This window comes from Culex pipiens, chromosome 1 (assembly GCF_016801865.2).
Source record: "Culex pipiens pallens isolate TS chromosome 1, TS_CPP_V2, whole genome shotgun sequence".
Taxonomy (NCBI): Eukaryota; Metazoa; Arthropoda; class Insecta; order Diptera; family Culicidae; genus Culex; species Culex pipiens.
The window spans coordinates 20,970,731-20,991,238 of NC_068937.1; the positions used below are offsets into that span (position 1 = coordinate 20,970,731).

The 20,508-nt window shown below is 31.0% G+C and overlaps 1 protein-coding gene across 4 annotated transcripts in view; it reads right to left on the reverse strand.

Moving 5' to 3' along the window:
* The window catches only part of LOC120429655 (anoctamin-4), a 61,219-nt gene that overhangs the window by 30,921 nt on the left and 9,790 nt on the right, over positions 1 to 20,508 (reverse strand). The window contains exons 1-2 of one of the 4 annotated variants that reach the window (XM_039594681.2): positions 15,797 to 16,297; positions 6,437 to 7,035 (exon numbers count right to left, since the gene is read on the reverse strand). In XM_039594681.2, the coding sequence (XP_039450615.1) occupies positions 6,437 to 7,035; positions 15,797 to 15,818 (621 nt within the window). In that variant the 5' untranslated portion in view covers positions 15,819 to 16,297. Of the gene's footprint in view, positions 1 to 6,436; positions 7,036 to 15,796; positions 16,298 to 20,508 lie in introns of those variants that run through there. The other 3 variants (XM_039594682.2, XM_039594683.2, XM_039594685.2) reach the window with 3 other exon arrangements.

The following is a 20,508-nucleotide window of genomic DNA, read 5'->3' on the forward strand; positions in this document are numbered from 1 at the left end:
AATTCTAAAATTCTAAAATTCTAAAATTCTAAAATTCTAAAATTCTAAAATTCTAAAATTCTAAAATTCTAAAATTCTAAAATTCTAAAATTCTAAAATTCTAAAATTCTAAAATTCTAAAATTCTAAAATTCTAAAATTCTAAAATTCTAAAATTCTAAAATTCTAAAATTCTAAAATTCTAAAATTCTAAAATTCTAAAATTCTAAAATTCTAAAATTCTAAAATTCTAAAATTCTAAAATTCTAAAATTCTAAAATTCTAAAATTCTAAAATTCTAAAATTCTAAAATTTTAAAATTTTAAAGTTCTAAAATTCTAAAATTCTAAAATTCTAAAATTCTAGAATTCTAAAATTCTAAAATTCTAAAATTCTAAAATTCTAAAATTCTAAAATTCTAAAATTCTAAAATTCTATAATTCTATAATTCTAAAATTCTAAAATTCTGAAATTTTAAATATTTTTTTTGCGTTATATTTCCGAATTAAAAAAAATGGTTTGGAATTTAACAACTTAAATATATTTAAGAATTTTAGCAATTTTAGAAATTTCTGCAATTTCAGCAATTTTAGCAATTTTTGCAATATTAGCAAATTCAGCAATTTTAGCAATTTCAGCAATTTTATCAATTTTAGCAACTTTAGCAATTTTAGTAATTTTAGAAATTTTAGCAATTTTTGGCAATTTAGCAATTTTAGCAATTTTAGCAATTTTAGCTATTTTGACAATGTTAGCAATTTTAACAATTTTTGGCAATTTTAGCCATTTTAGCAATTTTACCCATTTTAGCAATTTTACCCATTTTAGCCATTTTTGTCAATTTTATCAATTTGTAAATTTTATCAATTTTAAATTAGTTATCTAAATTTTAGCAATTTTAGCAATTTCAGCAATTTTAGAAATTATCTAAATTTTAGCAATTTTAGCTATTTTAGCAATTTTAGCTATTTTGACAATGTTAGCAATTTTAACAATTTTTGGCAATTTTAGCCAAACAATTTGACCCATTTTAGCAATTTTACCCATTTTAGCCATTTTTGTCAATTTTATCAATTTGTAAATTTTATTAATTTTAGTAATTTCAGCAATTTTAGTAATTTTAGCAATTTTAGCAACTTGAGCAATTTTAACAATTTTAATAATTTTGAGCAATTTTATGAATTTTTGGCAATTTAAGAAATTTAAGCAATTTAAGCAATTCTAGCAATTTAAACAATTTAAGCAATTTTGAAAATTTTAGAAATTTTAGAAATTTTAGAAATCTTAGCAATTTTAGCAATTTTTAGAAATTTAAGCAGTTTTATCAATTTTATTAATTTTATCAATTTTATCAATTTTAACAATTTTATCAATTTGATCAATTTTATCAATTTTATCAATTTTATCAATTTTATCAATTTTATCAATTTTATCAATTTTAACAATTTTAACAATTTTATCAATTTTATCAATTTTAACAATTTTATCAATTTTATCAATTTTATCAATTTTATCAATTTTATCAATTTTATCAATTTTATCAATTTTAACAATTTTAACAATTTTATCAATTTTATAAAATTTATCAATTTTATCAATTTTAACAATTTTAACAATTTTAACAATTTTAGCAATTTCTGAAATTTTAGCAATTTTAGAAATTTTAGCAAATTTTGGCAATTTTAGAAATTTTAGCAATTTTAGCAATATTAGCCATTTTAGCAATTTTAGTAATTTTAGAACTTTAGAACTATATAATGAAATAAAATGATGAATATTTTATTTAAGTGATAGTTAGAATTATTGATTGCAATCATCAAAAAAAATGATTTTTAGATAAATTCCTTTCCAATGCTTTATTCTGTACTGTAATATTTAGTTGTTACATAAAGTAGAATCAAATTTATTTTCAAATGTTTTATAATTTCTGATAAAATTGTTAAATTGTAAATTTTAAAACAGGATGGTTTTTTAACCAAAGATTTACCCAAAAATTTCCAGGCTGCAAAAATTAAATTTTGAAAATAAATTTCAAAAATACAAAATGAAATAATTTTTGTGGTCTCATCAGATAAAGCTAAACCAAAAAAAAAACCCTTCTCCATCAGCAGATTAGTTTCTCTTATCATGACTCAACAACAATTAGCACCAAGGTGCCGATGAGAAATGATGAATCATTGCTGTTCAACCCGACTGTAGTCAGTTTCAGTAAAACCGTTTCAGTATAGTGGTGAATGATGAGAAGTAGGAAAAAATCACGTCGCGTCATCAATAATCATCAGTTAGAGCAGCTGGAAGCATTTGTTTCATCAATTCGAATTTAAAATCAAATCACATTTCGGAGCGTAAGTACACTCAAGTACATATAGGCATCGGCAATCAAAGCAAGCCGCCGCCGGCACTTGTATACAGGAGAATAAGTGTCACTGTTATCAGTAAAATGATAAGAAAAAGAAGAAAAAAAACTTGATTTATAGGTGGCGCTTACAGAATCTTGGCGAGTTGAGTGGACACTTTGACACGCTTTCGTATTATTGAGTAAACACTTCAAACTTGTTTGCTTTTGATAACTATTAAGAATCTTACAAATGTCAATTAATAAATCAACAAGCTTGCTTGCAACCTAACTTAACGTGAAGACTTCCATCATTGCCATGGTTTTTCGTTCAGAGATATAAATTTTGCGTTTCCGTCAATGTTTTGACAAAATTCCTTCTACAAGTTGTTTAGAATAGTCCCCTACACATGCTGATATATTCCTTGCGAAGTTATGGAAATCGTCATATGTCTCACATATGTGAAAAGCTTTTGTCTAGTTTCGCTTTGTTGAAGCTTTTTTTTTTATTTTTCGTTAAAATTGTAATTAAACAATCGTTTGAAAATTATTGAATCTCTGTTACCAAGATTCAGTGTAATTGATTTCCCCCACCAGTTTATTTTTTTCAATCTTTACCCAAAATTGATCCAAATAGGCGGGTAAACATAAACGGCTCTTCACTATAACAACAGCAACACTAACAATCAAGGCACTAAAACAGCTCAGTTACACCGAACAAGGAGAAGTGGAAACGGAAACAACCGTAAAATTGGTATCCTTTTTTTCTGCCCTCTCCGCAAATAACAGTCGCCACAAATAGACGCCTACTTAGGGACAGATCACTGAGAAAAAAATGGTGCTCAATTTGATGATTTTTGTGCCATGAAAACAATAGAATATTTCCTCTTTTTTTTTCAAAGTTTGTTTATACATAAAATATCTTTTGAATTTGTTACGTAAAGCATGCAGAAATATTTTCAAAAACTTTCAATTTTCCCCGCTAATGTTTGAAAGAATAAAAGAATATCCAAATCACCAAAATATAAGGCCAATTCAAATTGTATTTTATGTTTTTGTACCTTCTCCCCTCCTCCAAAATTCCCCCAAAAATTAGAGGGCAAAATTGTCTTTGCTAATACACAAATTCTCTAAAATAGTTGTGCAATCGATTGTTAATTAGGAAGAATAACTTGTCGAAAATATCTCGACATTTTTTTGATTAGGTCCTATAAACATATGAAAGACAATAGTTTATAGGACCTTTTCAAAAAAAACTCTGGATATAAAAATTGAAATAGCAAGCCATAGTCTCCATATTTGAATGCAAAAAGTGTTTCAAAATGCATTTTACACTAGTTCAGCTGTTTTGCAATCGATACTTAACATCGAAAATTTTCAAAAATCTTTTAAAAAAATAACTCAAACTTGCTAATAATGATTCTAAATGCAAGGGAATGCATTTTAATTTGATTTCAGCTGATTGCAGCAAAAATATTTTTTTGCCCTCTGATTTTTCGGCTTACTTTGAAGGAAGGGTGACAAAAACATTAAATACAATTTGTATCAGCCTAATGTTTACTTTAAAAAAAATAGTAAAAACATTGTTAAAATTTGAAATTGAAAGAATATAATCTTTTTTTTTCAATTTAAACCGCTTTTATCGCGGTTATGAGCTTATGAGATTATACATCAAATCATCGTGACTTCAGTTTATCTTTAACTATTAAACCAGTTTGCTGTAAATTTGCGTTAAAATTTTGAAATTTAGCATAACATAGTTGCAAAATAACGCCAATTTAAGCCATGTGCCGGAATAGAGGAGAAAAGCAACTCGCGACAAAATTTTGAGGCTAGGAATTTTGACAGGTATGATTTTCATAAAGTATCCGCCTCCTTTTCTCTCCCACAGAAAACTGGGGACAATGTAGCTGTCAAACTAGGCCAAAATGTTAAAGTCACTCACAAAATGAACTTTGAGTGATTTGAGTTCATTTCTGACGTCACGATTTTCTCCTTTATTTCCACATAACCCGTGATGGAAACCGATTATGGAGTAATTCATGCGTTCCAGATTGTCAAAATTCCAAAACGTAATTGCCAATCTGCAGTTCGTTCCACTCAAGCAAACGAGACAACGTGCTCTTCCTCTTTCTCTCGTTTTTCGTCTCTCTCACTCTTTTGATTGCTGCGTGGTGACAGAAGTTATATGAATGCGATCATAGGAGAGATGATCGGAATCTCGGTAGAATAATTCAAAGTGCTGATAGGCCGATAATAGAAATAGGCTGAGAAAGGGGATAGTTCTCCTAGTGACCATGAGTGACCATTACTAATTTTTTTTTGAAAAGTTCAGAAAATTTGCTATAAAATTGTCTAAGAGACATTGAAGATTGGACCTCTGGTTAATGAGATACAGCGGCTTTACAGAAAAAGAACCATGAAAATTTAAGTTTCCTAAGTCTCACCCAAACAAACCACCATTTTCTAATGTTGATATCTGTTGATATCTCAGCAACTAATAGTCTGATTTTCAATGTTAAACATTAAACATTCGTGAAATTTTCCGATCTCTTCGAAAAAAATATTTTGAAAAAAATTAAATCAAGACTAGCATTTTAAATGGGCGTAATAGTCAATGTTTGGCCATTTTGAAATGCTAGTGTTTTAAAAATTTCAAAATATTTTTAGAAATGGTCAGCAACTAATGGTCGGACAATGTTAAAATATGAAGCATTCGTGAAATTTTCCTAACTTTCCGAAAACAATAATTGCAATTTTTTTTAATCAAGACTGACATTTTAAAATGGCCAAACATTGACTATTACGCCCATTTAAAATGCTAGTCTTGATTCAAAATATTTCAAAATATTTTTTTTCGAAAAGATCGGATTCACGAATTAAAATTAAAAAAAGGTCGATTTTGTAGATAATTGCTCTACTCAATTTTGCCCAAATGTTCAAAAATATTTTTTGCCATTTTTTCTAGTCACCCTGGTGTGAGCACAATTTTTTTTAGTCGCCCTAATAAAGCGATTTTTAACGCCTTTTTTTTTTTTTTTTTTTATAAAATTATTTTTATTAGGTCCTTTTCGGTACTGGGACCTGGTTAGGACCGAGTCGGCTTTTGTAATTACAAAAAACTTAATAATTACAGAGGATCTTGTGTGTAAATGTTAGTGGGAGGGGAGCCGATTACCCGCGGCCTACTCGGGGTTAGTAGGGAAGGGATTGATGTTAAAGACAAGGCGTGGGAAGGGAAGGGGGATTGTGTAGGGGTCTTGGTTGGCTCTTCTGGCCTTTGCGTTTTGTCCTCAGCCGCAACTCGGTGTCCAGCTGCTGGGGCGATCTTGCTTTGCTTCCGGTGCAAACCAGAAACGACGGCTTTGTGTGAAGGCGAGTTATACTAAATAGAGGAAAACTAACTGAAGAGAAACTAACTGGAAGAAAACTAAATAGATATTTTGGAATCTGAGAGGAACTGATAGATAGGATAGAGAACATCAGGGTCTAGCTGAGATAGCGCGTCTCGCATCGGGATTTCTGGTGGATTTTTAACGACTTGTAACAACAAAAAAAAAGAGTTTCAAGGTGGATATGTTATTGACATGACCACTATGACTAAGAAAATTGTTAGTTGATAAAAATACAAACAATCTGTAAAAATAGAATTGCGACCGGTTTTTAAGCTGTTTTCTCCCAAAATGAACCAGCAATTTTTTTCAGTGTTTCAACAAAACGCCACCCACAAAGATAAACCTACACTTAAAGCTAGCCAAAAGAGTATCACCGTGGAGCTGTACCTTCATCGATAGTGGGATACGGGAAACACCCCAACCCAAAGTGTAGAAGAGACAGAGAGAAAAGAGGACAATTTGGGGGAGGCGGGCTACCCAGGTTGAAGGTTAATCGTCGGTGGCACTACTTCCTACTTCCCCACACATATTCTAACCTTACCTTCTACGTGAAATTGAATAGTTTTTTTCTAGGTTAGGATTTTCGAGGTGTTTTGACCTCGATATTTTTTGTGTGTTGTTGTTCGAGGAAGTTGAGGGTTAATCGTCCCTTAACCGGGGTAAGTGTGCGTAAGGTTAGTAACGTGCGTCTTTTTGGAGAGTGTTGATATTTGTTGGTTCTGATTTACCCTCGATTTCCACAGCGAATATGTAACTATCTGTCTGGGCTCATGCTTACGATGATGGTCATGATTAGTGTTTGTGGAGGTGGTGCTATTGGTCAAAAGTGATTCGTCTTCCTCTTCATTCCCGTATTCTACCTCTGGCCGGTACTGGGTGGTCAGCCCGGGTCGCTTCAGGATCCCACCGCCACCATTCGTGGGCCGTCCCTCGTACGGCAGATTCGCCAATCCCCCGTTCGCCCTCGAATCGTTCAGCATCGATTCCGTGATGGCACGCGTCCGCCCCAACGTCCCATCCGTGGGAAGTTCCTCCGCCGAGTGGTACACCGTCTGGCGGGACAGATACAGCGACTTGCGGCCGCCGTTGGCCCCGTCCGACCCGATCGAGACCGCGTCCAGGTAGATGCTGTCCCGTTCGTCCATGTCGCCGCCCAGGTCAAAGTACTCGCAGCTGCCGGTCGAGGTCAGGAGGGGACGGGCCGTGGACAGCCGAGCGGGTCGATTCGGATCGGGGTCCGGTTCCGCCGGGGTGGGAACCACGTCCTGGAAGTCGCTCAGATCGAACACGCGCGATTCCGGCGTGGCATCGTCGTCGCGTTGGCTCACTGGAAAGAAATAAATCGAAATTGAGTGTCATGTCGGGAGTTGGTTTTTGTTTTTGGTGATAACGGAATAACGATAAAAAAAAGAGAAGCGCGATTCACGTTCCAAATTTAGTCTCTCGCGTGGGATCTATTTATATTTAAAGGCTTTGTTGGGCGTTCCGCCGAAAAGGGACACTTTTTGTTGGGTGGAATTGATTGTTGGGGTGGTTGATAAAACGTTTTCTTTTCAGATATCAGAAATTTTTATTTTCTCCAATCGACAATATTTTAGTTCATTTTCAACCAAAAAAAAACCACTTAATAAAAAAAACTAAATAACAAATTTGTGATGTTGTTATCATGTTCAATTTTTAAAAGCGAGTCCACGAACAGGGCATACCCCTTTGTATGGGACGTCGTTTGGACCTCACCAATCTGCCTGAAATTTTCAGGGGTTGTTTGTACATATAAAACTAGCATCTGGCCAAAATATGAGCACTCTAGGTCAACGGGAAGTGGGGCAAATCGGGACACAAAGTTTGAAGGTTCAAAAACGTAAAAAATCTTAAAATGGCTGTAACTTAGGCAAAATTCAATTAATTTCTAAAATTCAAAATGCATCTGAAAGGGCTTAAAAAATGCAACAAAATGCAGGGAGAAGCATCCCAATTGGTTGAATCTGAAGGGAGTTATTGGCATTTTAGTGAAAAAATAGCATAATTTTTAAACTCAAATAAAAAAGTGTTCCATCCAGATATCAACTCGGTTCGACCTGCAGCTTGTAGGGGACATCTGGGACTACCATCTGAGACTAAGAACGCTTTGGGTAAGGCAGTTTAACATATTAAATAGACACTTTTACTTTTAGTGAATTTTTTGGTTATACATTTTTGCTCGGGGGACCCCTTAGATCAAATTTTCCGGTGATAATTTTATCATATTCGTGTTCCTGAGACAATTTCACAATAGAAACATGCATAAAAATGTTTATTTTCATCTATTTTAACCCTCTAAAAAATTCTACTCAAAAATGACATTTGAGAAGGGCGTAAGTTATTTAAATATTTTGTTGTATTATGAAATTAAAAAAATACTGTAACTCAATGCCATTGCATGGTATCAAAAAGTGGTCAAAGAAATTAGAGGGCTTTCTGAAAAAAAAAAAAAAAAAAAAAAAAAAAAAAAAAAAAAAAAAAAAAAAAAAAAAAAAAACAAAAAAAAAAACTGGAATGAAAACACACGCCACTTCTATGAGATTTTTCAATTTTTAAGTTTAAAAGCTAAATTTTAAGGTGATGTCACGATTTTTTTTTCGTTCTAAATCTTGTAGGAAATAGCCTAAGATGTGTAACATCTCGCTCACGAAAATTGCAAGATGGTATGTCTCTCCTAAAAAAAAAAATACAAAAATCATTCACTGTTTTTTAGAAAGGTGGTCTAAACGTCAAAATTTTCAAAAACCGAACCCCATGCAATTTAATAATAGCGTCAGGACAGCAGATTAAAACAGCGACTAGATCGTTATCAAGTGTCACAAGATTTTTTTACAGATCCCAGTAAACTGATTTCCAATTAGAACAATTCTCTACCAAAACCGGATTTTTTTTTATTTTGGCTCAAACTTTGTGGGGGCCTTAACTATGACCAAAGAAGTCTCACCTAAACAACCCACCATTTTCAAATGTCGATATCTCAGCAACTAATGGTCCGATTAAAGTTAAAACATAAATCATCATTTCATATTTTCAATTATTTTTTAATCAAGACTAATATTTTAAAAGAGCCTTACATTCAATATTATTACAATTATTCAAGTTTTAGCCAAATAAAAAAAAACAAAAAAATGGTCGAAATCGGCCGATTTTGTAGAGGATTGCTCTATATTGAGCCAATTGTACTCAAAAATGACATTTGAGAAGGGCGTAAGTTATTTAAATATTTTTTTGTATTATGAATTTAAAAAAATACTGTAACTCAATGCCATTGCATGGTATCAAAAAGTGGTCAAAGAAATAGGAGGGCTTTCTGAAAAAAAAAACACTGGAATGAAAACACACGCCACTTCTATGAGATTTTTCAATTTTTAAGTTTAAAAGCTAAATTTTAAGGTGATGTCACGATTTTTTTTCGTTCTAAATCTTGTAGGAAATAGCCTAAGATGTGTAACATCTCGCTCACGAAAATTGCAAGATGGTATGTCTCTCCTAAAAAAAAAATACAAAAATCATTCACTGTTTTTTAGAAAGGTGGTCTAAACGTTAAAATTTTCAAAAACCGAACCCCATGCAATTTTACATAACAGTACCCATATTGACAGAACTTGATCCCTGTGAAGATACAGCGGATTTAAAAATAAAAATGTTGATAAAATAAGTTTTTTTTGTGGTTTTAGGCAATTTTTATATGACAGCCTTGATTTTTTAAGCCTCAAAAATATTTTTACCTGAAAGTTCGTCCAATTTCCCCCTAAGAATAGTAAATAAGCTTACGTAAATATTAAAACGAGTCAAATTAAACTAAACTAAACTAAACTACTCTAAAGTAATTTAGAATTTGTACATCCATGATGGCGGCCAAAATGGCGGTGATGAAATATTGAAAAATGCATTTTATAAATTAATAGGTAATCAACCATTCAAATTTGACAAAAATGGGGTCGCAGAACTCGAATTTATGTTAAGGGGTTACATACATGTATATCGGCAAATAAGTCAGAGGTTAGTATGAGCACATACTTCAACTTTTTTATTATCATTTTTTCAGGGCACTTAAATATACATTTTCACCTACTAACAAAACAAATTTGAAGACATTTGGTTGTATCTTTGCCGAGATATAGCAATTTCAAGTTAGCAGTTTCAAAAAACGGGTGCCACGATAACTCAACACTGTCTTGACCAAATCGGCTCAAAATTTTGGTGAAGACTCGTTAAACCGATTCCGTGTGCATGACGAAGTCAGATTTTCAAAAAATTTATTTAAAAAAAAAGATAAAAATATTTGTGTGTTTTTCATGATAAAAAAAACCGTTAGTTTTTGATTTTTGTATTTTTTAAAAAAGCAAATTTTAATAATTGGGCTTCGCCATGCACACGGGATACATCTTGAAAGTCTTCTCCTCAAGTTTCAGCCAATTTGGTCCATTCCATCTCGAGATATCGTGGCACCCGTAAATCAACTCGGGGTTTAGAGGAAAACGCCAACAAAGTTTGACAGCCCGCTTTGCGCATGGCAAAATTTTGAGCTTAAATCGTCTCTTACTTAGTTTAATCATGAAATATCTTCATGAAACTTTCAGGAGTGATTAATAATCATGTTTTGAGTGGATTTAACACATATTCTGTAATATAAAATTTTGTGATTTTCTACATGTATGTAACCCCTTAAAAGTAAGAAAATAAATAAAAAACGCAAAAAAAATTGTTCGTGATTCGATTATCCGAAGTCCCATACCTGCCAATGCAAATTTTTAATAAAAATAAAATAAAACATAATTTTTATCAACAACAAAAAAAAAGCACTTTCAAAAAGTTTTCAAAAGATCAGAAACCAACAAAAAAGTTTCACAAGCTTGACTTCTCAAATGAAAAAAATGGAAATGGTTGAAAAACTAAATTTCAAACGCAAAGCAAAATTCCAGATAGTTTACAATCAATCTTTTTATTTTTTGCCAGAAAAATATTTCTTCATCCCCTGATTTTGGAGGAAATTTGGAATTTTTATAATAATAATTTTTAACAGTACAGTGCAAACCAAAGTTTTGTGCATCCAAATATTTGTTTACAAACATTTTAGTATTTTTAATGCTACGGGAAATATCGAAGTAGGTATTATTTTTATTTATCCTTTAAACTTTTGTCTACTTTTGACTATTTTTACAAATAGATTGTTTCAGAACTGGTCTGCTAGTTTTGGAAGAAGAAAAAACGACTTTCAGGTTGAGCTGTACTGTTAAGAATAAAACGCTACCAAAATTAAAGTTTGTTCTTGATATTTTGTAAATAACTCTTCGGCGTTAAGGGGAACCGGAACTAGTTGGCGCATCGGGGGCAAAGTGATGAAATTCCTCTTAAGTGGACGGAGTTGTATATTTATAAACGCCTTTTACAAATAAAAAAACATCAATTCAAATTTTCGGTAAATTTAAACTTATTTTACAATTGATCTAATAATATTGAAAAATGTAAAACGAAAAAAAGGACATTGAAAATTCAACAAAATTCATTTTTTTTTAATAAACCCAAACATGCTAAAATGATTCTAAACACTGGGGAATGTATTTTAAATTGATTTCAGTTGATTGCACTTTAATTTCCACTGAAAATTGGGACAATATTGTAATGTGTAATATTTTATTTTACTTTTTATTAGTTAAAAATATTCAAAATACGTATCTTAATTTTATTTAATTTTGGTGTTTTATGCAACTAAAAAGGCATTTTTGCCATAGAGTTTAGGATAGTGCAAAATCTGGTACCGAAGATATAAATTTTTGAATATATGTGATTTTTGAGAAAATCGAAAACGGTGTCAAATAAAATTTCAAAATAATTTTTGGAAGCAAAATTAAATGGGCAATCAAAAAAGTCGTAAAACATTTTTTATTCAGGTAAACCACTTCCAAGTTATAGGCTTTTTCAGGCGAAAATTTTCGAAATGTGTCCAGCTTTATTGCAATTTAAATTTTTTTTTGAAAGCAAAACCTTAACTGAGAATTTCCTTTTTTAACATTGTTAATCGGACTGCTGAATATTAAGATACAAGTTTTTAAATTTTGTGAAAAATATATTTTTCTCAGTGTCATCTAATAAGCTCTCATTTTTAAATTGAAAATATCTCAGAAACTATTGGTTCGGTTTTAAATTTTCAAAAATAAAACTTTTGTGAAATTTTCTGTTGTTAACCCTCTACAACCCAACCCTAAAATTGGGCAGTAGAGAGTTAACTATGAAAATAATTTCAAATTTTTAGAACTAAGAGTTACTTCATCAAATGACTTAAAAACAAAATTTTGGACATTTCCTAAAGTTGGGCAAGCTTTTCGTTTCTTTCTCCAAATATTGGCGTGGCCACTATTCTTGAAAATTGAAACTGCTATTTTTCTCAAAAAAAAAAAAAAAAAGTTACATAACCGTGGCTATAACCTGAAAACGGTGCACATTATCAAAATTTCATTAAAGCACTTTTTGATTGCAACATTAAACATTAACGGTGCACATCAACCAGTGCTTTTGCACCCAGATATATCGATATAATTTTTTATTCATCCCCTAAATTACAGTCTTCATAGTTATTTACAACACAATTTGATTAAAATTACATTCCCGTTATTGCAGGATTGGGTCCGTAAGTTTGACCATTTTGGAATAAGAAGACAACAACTTCCTTCTTTGCTGTGCACCCTTAAAGAATTAAATCGTTTACTTAACATACATTCACATTTACTTAAGTTGTAATTCAAAAAACATAGCTTAACATTTTTTTCGCTTCTACTGGAATTTCCTGAAAAGATGGCATGTTAAAAAAAATATAATTATAATCATAAAAAAATATTAGTATATTTTTTTCAAGGTGTAGTCCTTCTCCATACCTACAACTTTGCCGAAGATAAAAAAAAATAAACTTAAAAAATCCTTTTCTTCTGCAATTCCGTTGATATACTTTTTTACTATTCCTGTCATTTCGAATGATGACCTACATTTGTTCACTATAAATAAGAGTACTGAGCAATTCTCTACAAAACCGGCCGATTTCGACCATTTTTATTTTTTGTATTTTTTGATTTGGCTCAAACTTTGTGGGGGCCTTCCCTATGACCAAAGAAGCCATTTTGCATCATTAGTTTGTCCATATAAATTTCCATACAAATTTGGCAGCTGTTCATACAAAAATGGTACGTAAATATTCGAAAATCTGTAACTTTTGAAGGAATTTTTTGATCAATTTGGTGTCTTCGGCAAAGTTGTAGGTATTGTTAAGGACTATTTAGAAAAAATTAGGTACACGGAAAAAAAAATTTCCCGATTTTTTTATTAACTTTTTTTTCACAAAAACTCAAATTCCCAAAATACGTATTTTTTGATTTTCGAGATTTTTTGATATGTTTTAGGGGACAAAAATCCGCAACTTTTGAGCTATAGAGAAACATGGTCAAAAAATCTGCCGCCGAGTTATGATTTTTTGAAAAACTGGTGATTTTTGGGAAAAATCGAAATTTTATACATAAAATTTTTTTGACCTCATTTTTTTATGCAAAATTGAATTTGCAATCAAAAATTACTTTACAGATTTTTCGATAAAGGGCTCCGTTTTCAAGATATAGCCACCGAAAGTTTGATTTCAGCGAAATATTTGCAGTTTTTCGATTTTTAAAAATAGTGACCATGAGTGACCATTTCTAAAAATATTTTTTTTGAAAAGTTCAGAAAATTTACTATAAAATTGTCTAAGAGACATTGAAGATTGGACCTCTGGTTGTTGAGATACAGCGGCTTAAAGAAAAAGAAACACGAAAATTGAAGTTTTCTAAGTCTCACCCAAACAACCCACCATTTTCTAATGACGATATCTCAGCAATTAATGGTCCGATTTTCAATGTTAAAACATGAAACATTCGTGAAATTTTCCGATCTTTTCGAAAAAAATATTTTGAAAAAAATTAAATCAAGACTAACATTTTAAAAGGGCCAAACATTGAATATTATCCCCATTAAAAATGCTAGTATTGATTTAATTTTTTTCAAAATATTTTTTTCGAAAAGATCGGAAAATTTCACGAATGTTTCATGTATTAACATTGGAAATCGGACCATTAATTGCTGAGATATCGTCATTAGAAAATTGTGGGCTGTTTGGGTGAGGCTTAGAAAACTTCAATTTTCGTGTTTCTCTTTCTTTAAGCCGCTGTATCTCAGCAACCAGAGGTCCAATCTTCAATGTCTCTTAGACAATTTTATAGCAAATTTTCTGAACTTTTCAAAAAAAATATTTTTAGAAATGGTCACTCATGGTCACTATTTTTAAAAATTGAAAAACTGCAAATATTTCGCTGAAATCAAACTTTCGGTGGCTATATCTTGAAAACGGGGCCCTTTATCGAAAAATCTGTAAAGTAATTTTCGATTGCAAATTCAATTTTGCATTAAAAAATAATGTCAAAAAAATTTTATGTATGAAATTTCGATTTTTTCCAAAAATCACCAGTTTTTCAAAAAATCATAACTCGGCGGCAGATTTTTTGACCATGTTTCTCTATAGCTCAAAAGTTGCGGATTTTTGTCCCCTAAAACATATCAAAAAATCTCGAAAATCAAAAAATACGTATTTTGGGAATTTGAGTTTTTGTGAAAAAAAAGTTAATAAAAAAATCGGGAAATTTTTTTTTCCGTGTACCTATTTTTTTTCTAAATAGTCCTTAACAATACCTACAACTTTGCCGAAGACACCAAATTGATCAAAAAATTCCTTCAAAAGTTACAGATTTTCGAATATATACGTACCATTTTTGTATGAACAGCTGCCAAATTTGTATGGAAATTTATATGGACAAACTAATGATGCAAAATGGCTTCTTTGGTCATAGGGAAGGCCCCCACAAAGTTTGAGCCAAATCAAAAAATACAAATAAAATCCATTTCCGGTTTTGGTAGAGAATTGCTCTACTGAAAACTACTTTTCTGCATTAATTTCAGAACCAAAAAAAAAATATTTTGAAATTTGTAAAGTTATCTTGACAGCAGAAAACATTTCACTGGAAAAAAAATCAAATCCAAAAGATGTGTTCCAGAGTAGTAGCTTATGCTTCAATTGGTAAAACATGATTTTTTCAGCACCTGTTGTATTTCTCCTGCTCGGTGAACCTCGTTGGATTAATGTACGACCCGTTCTGAAACAAACTTCATTTTGCAACTTGATGCATAAACTATTGTGAAACACGTTTACGTGAAGTTATGTGGCTCTGTCGAGTCGGAAAAATACGACAAGTGCCGAAAAAATCGAGCTTTACAACGACGAGTTCCATACAACTTTTTTTGCAAAAAACACTAAAAACACTTTTGAACAGTTCAGTAAATTAAAAAAGATTAAAAAGGATTACTAAATACTAGAAGTGCTGAAAAGTTGAACTTTGTAGCACTCAAATGATTGCCGTAATACACTTTTCCGCACTGTTATTTTTTGTGTTGATAAGTAGGCCAAACCTACCGATTTTTTTCATAAGCTGTTATTTGTCGCTGACAAAATACCAGCTGGCAACTGATCGGTTTTCCGGTAAACGAATATCGTAATCGTAAGGTTAAGCCGGGTTCGTACCGAAAATAAAAACCACCCAAAATAATCGAACACCATAAAATTCTTATCTTATCACAACATCGAGTAATGTGATAAACACTTTTTTTTCGGAAAGGCTTCCAAGCTGTTGGCAGCTGTCGATTTCAATTTCTAGATTTTTTTGGGTGATTTTTTTCGAATATTCCACTAATTTTTAAGAATTTTACTGTGAAACTTTTTATTAAGCATTAAATTCATAACCACCCCATGTGCACAATTTTTTCATCATTATTCTCTCTTGCCATCTCATTCCCTCCCTCCCCCACCATAAAAGCTCAATCTGTCTCTATTGTTATTGTGCGGCGTTGCGAACATTGAAAAAAAAAAAAATCAGTGGCACGTCGCCGCCATCCAAGTCGGCGCATCGCCACCCACACGTACTTGCTACTGTCATTTTTGTAACTCTTTTTTTTCTAATGTTTCATCTTTTCTTCTCCAACTTCAACTCCTTTACCTTGCCGATACACGCTCCGCATGGCTTGCTTTGGTTTATTCAGCTGTTTTTTTTTTGTTTTACACTTTTCAATCTTTCACTCTCTTCCTTTTAACTTGTTTCACTTTGCTTCTCTTACTTTTTCGTTACTTTTCTAATTGTTGCTTCCTCACTCTACTTAATCGTGGCTATCATATTTCACCCATCATCATCCTTGCACTATCACAAAACTAAACTTTTTTCCGTCTCTTTTTTCTGCGTCTGCTCATCGCCGCACATTAAACAATTTACACACTTTCAACTAGCTGCTTAAACTGCCCCCCCACTAGTCACAGCTACTAAGCGCGAACTATTTCGCAAATATTTGCACATCCACGGGGTTGGTTGGCACAAATTTGCACACAAACTTCCCTGACCTCTGTCACTTTGATATTCCTGCTTAAGGGGAAGCTCACTTTGCTACACTGCGGCAACTAGTCCCGGTTCCCCTTAAACGCACTGACAGATCGCAGCTTTGCAGCTGGAGTTAATGCCGCGCGCACACACACAGCTTCCCTCGCGCAGCAGAGTAGGCGGTTAATCGATAAAGCTTCTGTCACTTTGGGCTGTCAAAATTTGGTGCAAAATTCCTGCTTCTTCTTCTTGTTTACAAATTGATAAACATCAAACATTAACGAAAAATTTGCGGCGAAAGGAGAGACAAAAATCAACAAATGAAAAAGGCACACAAACACACGCACACACAGAGATAGCAAAATTCGTACTAGCGTTACGCCCGAAGGTATGTGACGACGGAACCGAACCGAACGCGTTCGCCGCCCGGGCCCGATTGAGCAGAGTTTTAGTTCCAGGGTTGGTGTGTTTTTTTATTTTCCTTCTTGTTGTTGTTGTTATTCATTTTTTCACTTCGATTCATTCAGTTTTATGCGGGGAGAGGGAGGCGCGCGCAGCGCAATCTAGTAGACTGTGGAGTGTTGCGGGAAAGAGTGTGGGGGGAGGGGCGTAAATTACGTAAAAGAGTTTTTTTAAATTGAAGAATTTTTTTTTTGCAAAAAAATGCTTGTATACATTTTATCTTTTACTATAAACAAATATTTGTTATGCCTACAGTGAAGCATTTTAAACTATTTTTGTTTTACTTTAAGGTTAAACTCGAAAGAATATTGAAAAAGTATAACATACGACGAGATGAAAATGTTGATGTTCATGTAATTTTACCTAAATTAATATGTGAAAATTAATTTTCATGTCACAAGTTTCTAACACATTTTTTTCACTCAAAATCTTTCAAGACAGATTTTATATTAAAAAAAATGAAATTGTGAAATTTTACATCAGAAAGTTGTAAACTTTTCTCTTTTTCTATGTGATTTGAATTGTTACACATTTATTGTGGTAAAATTACATACAAACAGAAGAAAATTTACACCCCCAAATTTTCAACTCGCCGCATGATTATCTGTGTATTTTTCCGTGTCAATCTTCAGGAGAAAAAATCAGGGAAATTAATCGAAAATTCAGATGATAAAGTCGCATGCAAAACCATGCAGAGTTGCATGCATGAAAAGTTGCAAGTTAATTAATTTTTCTAGACGCAGTAGCAAAAAGCTGCCGAACGGGATTTTTTGCGTATATTTTTTCATATTTTATGTAAACTTATATAGAATAAATTTGTAAAATAATAAAATATCGCATAGAAAAAAATGAAAATTTCACCAATCTCTGATGCAAATGACACATTTTTTTTAAACACATAATCAGCCTTTAAACTTATTCAATTTCGATGAAAATTTGATTTTTCACGCATTAATTTATATAAAAATTACATTAAAAAGATAACACAATAAAGCAATTCTCACAAGAATTAGCATTTTTTTTTTTGAAAATTCAATTTCTGATTTTTTTTAATTTGGATGATTTTTTTTTGTGTACTTTTTATATTGTCAAAAAAATACTTTTACATCGTCCAAACAAGTTTTCATTCAATTTTCGCCACTGCCCATACAAAAAGGGTTTTTAAATATTTTTCGAATAGGTTTTGCTGTATATAGGTTTTGCTGTTACTATCATAAAACAATAATCCTTTCTTAACTGGACTTTTCACACATAAAAAATCTGCAAAATTTTGAATTTTTTGATGGTTTAAATTTGGCAGTGTCGCCATGGAACAGCCTCTGAAAGTAAACAGAAGAAATAGCGTTCCATGTTCAATGTAAACCAAGAAAAATGGATTTGATAGGGTCGAAAAAAAAATTCGACCTTCAGTATTATTTTGACAATTTTTTTTTTCTAATGCAAAAATAAAGAATATAAATTCACTGAAGTACTTTCAAGTTTAAAGAAAAATCTACCCTGAATAACATCAAAATATATTCAAATATTGAATGCGCTTAAACAAAAGTATATTGAAAAATTGTAAAAATCACGTATATTACATTAAACGTGGTTCAAAATAGTAGTTTATGCAACAAGTTGCAAAAAGAGGATTTTTTCAGCACGAGTCGTACATTTATCCAACGAGGTTCACCGAGTTGGATAAATACGACGAGTGCTGAAAAAATCAAGTTTTGCAACGAGTTCCATACAACATTTTTTGCAATTCCAAAAAACACCCATTGAGTGAAATTTTAAGTCAAATTTTCTTGTATTTTGTCAATAAATCGTTTGAATAAAAAAAATGTTAAAAAGTGTTGCTTTTCGAAATAAGTGCTGAAAAGTTGAACTTTTCAGCACTCATTTCAGTGCTGAAAAGTAGAACTTTTCAGCATTTATTTTGAAAAGTGTTGTTATTCGATTCTGTTATTTTTGGTACAGAAAAGTAGGCTATTTCGTCGTTCAAGAATGACAAGAAAAGTAAGTAGTTTCACGACGGAATTGCAAAAAAATCATTTAATTTTCTAAATAAATATATATAAAAAACTGCTCCTGTTATAAGATTGGTAAAAATACATTATAACAATTCAACAATTCAAGAACTGCTAGTATTTTCAAAATAAAGCAAATTAACAATTGAATTGTTTCAACATTTGGCAAATATTTATTTAAAAAAATAAAATAAGAGAATTGATTTGTAAGAAACATTTGTAACAAAATTTAAAAATGATTTGTTCCGAATCGCTCTAAAAATCTGTTTGAAAGAATAGAAAAACTAATAAAATAAAAAGTTTTATTGTTGATCACAAACAAAATTTTAAAATATGCTCAGGTTCAGACGTTCCTTTAAATAAAAGTTTTAAAATTCAAATTAAAACTATTATTTAAAAAACAATATTACAAAAATATTTCTGTCAAAAATATAGAATTCGACCTTTTGTTTTTCAACCATTTTTTGCACATTCTTTAAACCTGTTTAAAAAAAAGAGTTTTTTAAATACAAATAAAAGTAAACAGTTTTTTATTTATTGAGTGTTTTTTTAGGATTTGGACTAGTTTTTTTTATTGTAAAAAAAACAATTAGGTGATTAAATAATGCGTTGATAGCTTTGAAATTTTTCGGCAGAATGGAGAGAAAAAATTAAATACGTACGGAATGGTTAAGAATCAAAAAGCCCGTGATAGAGAAGTGGAGAAAAAAAACTTCAAGAAGAAGTTTTCATAAAAATTTGAAAAGTTGGTTAAATTTAATTAAAAAAAAAAGATGAATTGAATTATTTTCGCATTCTCAAAGTGTCATGATTTTCTCAATGAAAATGAGTTTCAATCGAAAAATGTAGTGCAGTAAGAGAAGATAAAATGTGCTTGTAAATTTTTGATTTTATGTGTTTTTGAAACGGAGTTAGAAAAAAAAACTTTGAAAATATAGACATTTTCAGTAGAACAAATTTCATATAAAATTTTAAAACTTTCAATTCGTGATTCGAAATCAGTTAAAATGCAATAAAAATCGATTTGTTCATAAATAAAAACTAATTTAAAATAATTTTAGCCAAAACTATGACTATTAAAGTCACCCCGGAATTTGAAATATGGAATGTAAACTATTGAAAAAACTTGTTTCTAAAAATAGTACATTAACCTTGGGTTAACCAGTATATGTTTAAAAAATAATAATCCTGAGACAAGCCTTACTAGTTGGAAAATAATCCAAAAATAAATTGAAATTATATCAATGTTACCCCGGTTAACAGTATTTAAAAAAAAATATGGCCACAAGTGCTCAAAAGTTTCATTTATGGCTCTAATACAGGAAAAAACAATCTGTTGTTGGTTGATTTCATACGAAAAGGGAAAAGCATACAATATACTGTAATAAAACAGATGAACCACACACAAAAAAAAGAAATTTATTGATTTAATCACTTTTTTTTAAATAATAACACTCAATGAAAAATTGTCAACCCAAAAAAAATAAAAAAAATGTTATAAGCTGAAATCAAATTGAATGTACAAAAAATGTTTTTATTATCTACCTGAGTTACACGTTTTTGTGGTTTTGGGCCACAAAAACGTGCTACTTTTAATGTAAAATAATTAAATCAATGATAATTTTTGTACTTTCCCCCCTATTCTAGTGAGAGAAAAAAAGTTAAAAAATTGAAAATAAGTAAACTTATTTTAATGTTTTTTAAAAATACTACCTACTCATAGAAAAGTTAAGTTTGGGAAACAAAACAACAAAAAAAAACAAAAAAAAATCAAAAAAAAACAAAAAAAAAATCTACAATTCTAAAGTTTTTTTTTTTTGTAAAGGTTCTATAAACAACAGAAACACAATAGCTTATAGGACTTTAAAA